The sequence below is a fragment of the Gymnodraco acuticeps genome, unplaced genomic scaffold, assembly GCF_902827175.1.
Source record: "Gymnodraco acuticeps unplaced genomic scaffold, fGymAcu1.1, whole genome shotgun sequence".
Lineage (NCBI taxonomy): Eukaryota > Metazoa > Chordata > Actinopteri > Perciformes > Bathydraconidae > Gymnodraco > Gymnodraco acuticeps.
This window is the reverse complement of record NW_022992265.1, coordinates 4,425,034-4,432,529: the sequence shown is the minus strand read 5'-3', so window position 1 is coordinate 4,432,529 and position 7,496 is coordinate 4,425,034. Positions and strand designations below refer to the sequence as shown.

The window sequence follows — 7,496 nt, the reverse complement described above, 5'->3', positions numbered from 1 at the left end:
CAAATCATTTCCAGAAAGTAAGGACTGCTGCTGTGCCTAAACACTGTTAAGTAGCTGCTTGCAGCAAAATACTTCGTACCGTTCTAAAGTGAATTTAGTTGGTTTTTGTGCCACCTCTGTAGATAATTTACTAAAGCAACACCCTGTGGGTAAGATGACTGCTGACTACCCATAGTTTTAGGGAAAAAAAACACAGATATAGGTAGAACAGGCACAAGTTCTAGTGATGTAAAACAACAAAATTAATTATACATTGTAAACTTGTTTAAATGTAAAGACAAATTACAATCTAAAAAAAACATTTCATCATAAGTGTAAGTTAACATTAGTGGAGGTAAATAAAAAATGCATCTTTTTTTTCCCCTGCATTATGTCTAAATGTGCCTTTTGCTCCCTTCCCTTTAATACTATTTTTTGTATTATCTGTTAATGGTTTACACCTTAATAACTTTGTGGAGATTGGTATTCGAAGGAATTACATTTCTTATACCATTCATTTTTCATTAAGTCCGTAAAAACCAACAAGTCTGGATGCTACAGTGTTACATGACAGGACTTTTTAGTTTGTTACTCCTCTGGGAAGGCCCGCCCCATCTCAGTCTTTATGGAGGCAGGACTATCAAAAATGAATACAAGCTTGGTTACGGTAATTAAATGTGGTCTGACTGAAGCATTTATTGAGTACACTATGCAACCACAACAGCAACCACTTTTATTTTTTTAATTTGCTCCAGAGGGTTAGCTCAGCAAAAAGGAGCTATTGGGCTGGTTGGTTCGGAGACTTCAGCCCAGCCTTATTCGATCCAGATCCAGAGAGTAAAGTGATCCAGCAACGCTTGAAAATAATAAAAAGTATAACATATTATTGTAAAAATAGTAACGGTTTAGCATCCTTTAGCATCAGGCTGCTTCTACAAGGGAAGAAAACTAGCTATTGCAATCCCCAAACTGTTGACTATACAGGCATGAGACAACAGCTTATGACACTCAGACCACCATACGACCTGGAGGGATCAACCTGTCAGACACCAGATTCATTAAACTGACCTCCAAGGCTACTGAAGCAATAACTACAGCTCGGGTTTCAGTTTATTCTTTGCTGTTGGATGTCACCCAGTTATCAGTCTAGGAGTCATTAAATGACCATCATCTTAAACACATGGGGATTTCAATAGAAGTTGACAGCCAGCAGAGATACTTAAGAACACCATGAATGCATTGTATTGCAGGAGGACATCTGCAGAACTGCTAAATAACTGAGAAAAGGTTTATGTTTTATTATGTTAGAGCTAAATGTTAGTAATGACTTGATTGCAGATTTCACATCGCCCTTCCTGGCTTTTTGGTACTCCAGCAATGATTTAAGGACATCTGACTTTTTTATATATTAATAACTGCCTCTGCTATAAAACATCTCTAGATTGTGGTAATGCTGTTGTTTCCTTATTTAAGTCCCCAGTAGATCCTTTATTTTCAAATACAAATTTGAATAAAATACATGAGACATCGAGAAACACTCTACCCTGCTACTTCACAGAGCCAGAGATTATTTAACAACCCATATATTATAAACGCAATGTTGTAGCATAATCACTGATAATGAGAGAGAATCTTACTTTATAAGTGATGTTTTGTTGCTGCTGCAGCCAATAAAAGGAGAAAAAAATACATAAAACGCCAAAAATGCATTGCATATAAGCATTTATATCAAAGAAAGGTAGTAGAAGAAATCTTATCTTTGAAACAAACTTTTTTTTCCAGCTGCCCTCTCTTTAGTCAATCTGTCATTGCGGTCTTGGTTGACATTTCTAGCCGATTAGTCATCTTTTTTTTGTCCATGGTTAAATGAGATATTAGTCATTGGGCATTACCGGAAATGCAAAGTCATATCACACGAAGCACATAGCATTCAATTAACACGTGCATGAGTTCAACGCATCCTGGAGGAAAAACATATTTTTGTTTGATTTATTTATGAGATATTATACATTAAATGTATCATTTTCCAATTTAAGTCAAAATGCAGTTTTGTTCACATTTCCAGCATGCCGAGACAAAAATGTTAGGCATGGCATAGCATATGTGTACGTTTTTTGGTAAGTAAAAATTCATATATCCTAACTGAAACCACTGGTATGTATATCAGATTCCACAAACCTTTATCCATTTATCAATGTACTTTATTAATGCAACCTGCTGTCCTACACCACAGGGGGCAGCAGACATTCAACATCTGAGCATGACAGCACCAATTGGGAATGTATGGGTAAGAGATGAGTAATGGCATCATTGACTGCCAGAAAACAGTGTTTTGGTTCATGTTTAAAGAGAAACCAAAACGCCAAACTTTCACTTCTTGTTTATTCTATGTCAACAGTTAAGGTCTACCGTAATACAGGAATAACAGTGTTGTATCCCAAACGAACTGTACCACATCACCATGACACTGGCATCGTCTGTCATATTGCTTCACAAAATCAAGAACAGTTTGCATACATCAATGTTAGTAGAGAGAGGGTTTCCTTGTTTGGTGTTTTCTTTCTTTTTTACAAGTGTCGACTGCAAAATGCACAATAAATTAATAAATTAACACACAAGCAATCTGCAAATGCTTTACAGTAGTAGCAATAACAGTGGTTAAAAAACGATCTCTACAAGTACAGTACGTCCACCCAGTGACAGTCTGACAGTAGATCTGAGCAGTGTTTTCAATCTCGCCCAGTCAGGCTGTCATTTAACATACTACAACTCACAATCTATCACAAACACATACACAGCTCTTCTGCTTACAACGGGTATCTCTAGATAATAAATTACACAACCATTTCACTTCAGAGACTGACAGGGAGACAGGCTTTTCTTCAGTCTTTGTTTTCCTCTCTCGCTCTTTGTGAATCACAGCTCACCAGGGAAGGCCTCTGCCAGTGCCAACTCAAACTGCCAGCCTCCCCTTTTCATGTATAGATCATAAGAATTCAATGTTGGGAATAAAAAGAAAAAAAAACACTGTAACAAACTTAGCTTAATTTAGCCTGACCCCATCCTCATTAATGTCACTTGCTTTACACGTATCAGTAAAAAAATGATGATAAAAAGAATACAAAAAGCAGTAAAAATGGTAGAAAAACATTAAGAAGTGAATCTTAATGAAATAATCAATAATACCATCCAGCACTGCATGGCCACAATTTTCATAAAAGATCAAACAGGTTATTAACCCTTCAGTGGTTCCAGCCCACAATGAACTACTGGACTTAAGTTGAACTACCAACTGATCATTCAGTTGCCCTAAATACAATATGGCTCTCAATTGAATAATATTGTGAACAATTCAATTTCTCCAAGGCAAAATGTACAGTCAAAACTGAAATGAAAATGTAAGGCAAATTAAACAAATAAAAGAGTTTAGGAAATTAAGAAAAAAACATTCTTTTCCTAAACTATTTTTCTTTAAGTGACTGATCCCTGGCAAATCTTCATGGTGGCAGGTGGCAGGAAAAGCACAATGTAACATTACTGTAGCGCACCTTTTGTCTCAGACAAGTGCATCAAACAGTCAACAAGATGTGCTGCAAATATGTCATTCTATTAATAATTTACATACAGGAAACAATTATTCCTCAGAGACATCTGTAGTGTGTGGAATATCAAAGACCGGAGACATACATCAATGAAAGATTGTGAATTATGGGAAAACATAAATAAGCTAGTATCCTTCTGCTCAGCTTGTATTTATGGTCTCTAGGGAGAGATAGAGAAGATAGGGGATATCTGAACTATTGGAAATACATCTCCTGCTTTACTTTTACTTCATCTTACTCAATAATGTTCTTGGTCAGTGCACATTTACAACAAATGCATTAGAATATTACCTGAATCGAACTTAAAGTCAAAGAGACTGCTTATTTTCTCCGGTCTTGCCTTTTTCATTCAGTGCATTACTGACTATGTACCTGCATTGAAATAATTGGCCTGCCAGCTTTTAAACATGGTTTGGGCACATGCCTAATTGAAACCCAGGCAACAGCCTTTTACAGTCATCATTAGGGCTTCTGACACAGGCCTTTACGTATTTGTAGGGCTATATTTCCCCCCCCCTTCTCCTTACCAGACATGCACTGCTAAGCTGAAATGATTGCCCGCAGTGAAAATAATCTCTTCACTGCTTCTGCAAGACTTCAGCACAAATGATAGGATTGAAGTGAAAAGAGAAGAGTCAGCCTGCATGCCAAAATTGGAGTGCATCTTGGCATTCCTGAGACCAGTAAGCGTTCTCATCGCAGTATATTATATGGTTATCGACCAGTTAGCCTCTGCTACTCTCTAAAATGGCAGCAATTGGGGTAAATTACCTGCTAGATGCAAACTGTTTGCAGAGGGTGAGACAGCTTTGATGGAACACTTCATTTATAAGGATAGATTGATGAGTAAGGATGACGTTTTGTAATATACATTATCAAATATCCGTAGACCGCTGTACAACAGTCTGCATGAAGAGCTTTGGCAGAGCTTCAACTGTATGGCCTGATATCCTGCGTGTTAGCAGTGCATTGCAGTAAAAAATCATCACAGAGAACAGGCATAGGATAGGTTATGGCTTTCTGTCCAAATGTTTCAGTCTAAACAAGCCCAACCAGAACTCATGGTGAGAAATGCGATACTAGAGATGCTTGACTTAAGGTTGGGTTTTTGTTTCATTTTGTTGTTATTGTTTTGTACGGGTCAGTGTCAGGACTTGACCCCTTTAGCAGGTTCAGTAGACTGCCGCACATCGGTCCACTCTTGCATGGTGCTCTGCAGCGCCTGGGTCTTCTCCTTATCCACCTGCACGTAGTCCACCTTCTCATCAGAGGTCACGGAGGATGTAGAGGGCTGCAGAATGATAAATAAGGCAGGAGTGAGAATCTGGCTTGAGGGCGCAATGCAGTCAGATGGAAATAAAAACAAATGCTGATACAAATTGCACTTGTTTTTTCTTTAATTGTAGTGAAAATTGCCATTTGCCAAAATGCATTTTAGCCAAACTATTTAAACTCAAAACTCACTCAAACCATGTTGTCACAAAATGAGCTAGTTTAAAAATAACACTTGCAACAATTCTAAACAAAAAAAGCACACATTGTCACCTTTAACACCCTGAATTAAAAAATAACAAAAGGAAGCATTATATAAATGATGACCTTTTAACTTGAGCTTGTAAAATATCTTTAAAATATAGTATATAAAACAGAACCCCTTTTAGTCTTTTGGCAGAAATGCTACAGTATGCTGATATGCCAAGTTTTTATTTTTATTTGAGTAAGGTTACTGCAGAAATGTGCCATTGTGCCATTGTTCTGTTGTGAATGTGTTTTTAACAATTTTGAAAAAAATATGTTGGTGTTTGAAAAATGTACGAGTACGAAAGGTGGTCATTGAATGTTTTTTGTGTCAATCAATGAACACATCTTGAACTTCTCTTTCGCAGACTACAGTATGTCAAGAGTTTTTGAAAATATGAATAGACCAATGCCCGTTAGCTATCGAAAGAAAACATCAATTGTTTACTTTTCTGTGTGGGCTGGGTGATCCAGGCTGGAAGTCCAACGCTAAGTAGTCCCACGTTGCCACACTTCCTAAGGGCCGGGCTGCTGGTGCCGCTCACGGCAGGGGAGGTAGACGCTGGGTTCTGCTAATGGGACAAGAGGGAGACAAGAGGGAGGTTTTACTCACACAGGTCAAGTAGATCATTACAACAAGGAACAAAATGTGCTCTCCTGATCTCCCCTCCAGCTTTTGAGACTCACCATAGCCACAATAATTCTCCTCACTGTCTGCAGAGTCAGTGCTGGTGATGCTTTGTGTAGAGATAGGTCGACAATGCTGGGAGGACATAGAGTTCATAGCAGGCCTAAAGCAAGCAGACAGGACTGTGAGTGCTTCTACCTTCTGACCTCAGGCAGAAACCAAATACAGCAGCAATCTGTGCCATCAAACCGTGGTGTGTGTGTGTGTTGTGTGTGGTGTGTGTGTGGTGTGTGTGTGTGTGTGTGTGTGTGTGTGTGTGTGTGTGTGTGTGTGTATGTGTGTGTGTGTGTGTGTGTGTGTTGTGTGTGTGTGTGTGTGTGTGTGTGTGGAGCCTTGTGTAACCCAGCTTTGAATGACTGATATGAGACTCACATGGGCCGTGTCCAGGACATGGTGACTGGGCTCTTAAATGGCAGCTCATCAATGATCCCATTGTTCTTCAAATCAAGAGGTGTTGGCTTCGCTGTGGAAAACAAGAGCAGACACTGTCAACATTAACTTGTGTCTTTTAAAAAACAATTAACAACAACACATTTTGAGCTGATTCAAAGCCACAAATTGCCTATAATTCTTGATGAGAATCTTGCTTTCAAAAACTCACATTTCCTGTTAGGTTTGAGGTTGCGGTTGACGGGTGGTGGTGTGACATCACTGAGGCGACTGGGCCGGTGACACAGGGAGGCGCTGCTCCCCTTACGGGCAGGTAACGTTGCAGAGAATCCTGGGAAATCAAAGTGATGTGGCCCCGGGCTCATTGGGATGTAGTTATTCTTAGGACTGTCAGCCTGGGCAAGCGCTGAGTGGCGAGGGAGCCGGGGTTCATGGCACATAGTTGTCATCCGAGTTGCCGCTGTCTGAGCGAGTCAGAGGCGCTTTGGGTCTCTGGATGTCGGAAGAAACAGAGGGCACATGACTCTTTTAAACTCGTCGTTCTCCAAATTGTGGATAAAGTGGAAGTGTTTTTGCTCTCTCTTCAGTTGTTTCACACTAGCAGCATCTGCTGAGAGAGTGACTCACCAGGTAGGAAGCTGAAACCCATCATTGACAGACTCCACAGACTGCCTGCAGGTTGTTGAAATGAATGGGACGGTGATGGCTGTTAGTTTCAAACGAGGAGCCTGTTGGAGAGAGGAATCAATATTTACCACTGCAAAAACTCTAAAAAGCTTTCAAGTGAAATATTATGATGTAAAAACAGCTGATTTCAATTTAAAAAAAAAGACATTTCAAGGAGATAACCTGTGTTTCTAGTGAAACAAACAGAACAAAAGTGACATTTCATTAGATGCTTCACTGGGTTATAATTAGACTTTGCAGCACAGGTGTGTGAACAGCCTGTAGCCATCACTAACAAGGGTCGCCGGTCATTCTTGTCTCTGGCTATACACGGCCTGAGTGGAGCAGAGAACACAGCATAATAAGAGGCACTGCAATGTGTTTGCGACTGTTTTTTTTTTTCATGGCTTATCAGCCTGGAACGAGGCATTCTGGAGCGAGCTGTATGGCTTGAATTTCATTAGCGTCTCAACAGAGCAGTGTCTGCTAGACTGGCCCGTTTGTTTCTGCTCAGCTGCTCGCGTTAAATCAGTAAATGAGAGATAGAGAAGAGGGAAAGAGTGAGAGAACGAGGGGGATGAAGAGAAGTACAAAGTCACTGTCATACCACAAGGGAACAGACTGATCAAGTCTGACTTGCATTTGAAAAACAG

At 39.7% G+C, this 7,496-nt stretch overlaps 1 protein-coding gene across 1 annotated transcript in view; it reads right to left on the bottom strand.

Moving 5' to 3' along the window:
- Window positions 1–1,838: 1,838 nt before the first annotated feature.
- Window positions 1,839–7,496, bottom strand: part of gab2 (GRB2-associated binding protein 2) — a 53,923-nt gene continuing 48,265 nt past the window's right edge. The window contains 10 exon segments of the mRNA XM_034207180.1: window positions 1,839–4,872; window positions 5,548–5,598; window positions 5,600–5,671; window positions 5,787–5,795; window positions 5,797–5,890; window positions 6,160–6,250; window positions 6,389–6,578; window positions 6,580–6,669; window positions 6,801–6,854; window positions 6,856–6,905. Of these exon segments, the coding sequence (XP_034063071.1) occupies window positions 4,729–4,872; window positions 5,548–5,598; window positions 5,600–5,671; window positions 5,787–5,795; window positions 5,797–5,890; window positions 6,160–6,250; window positions 6,389–6,578; window positions 6,580–6,669; window positions 6,801–6,854; window positions 6,856–6,905 (845 nt within the window). The 3' untranslated portion in view covers window positions 1,839–4,728.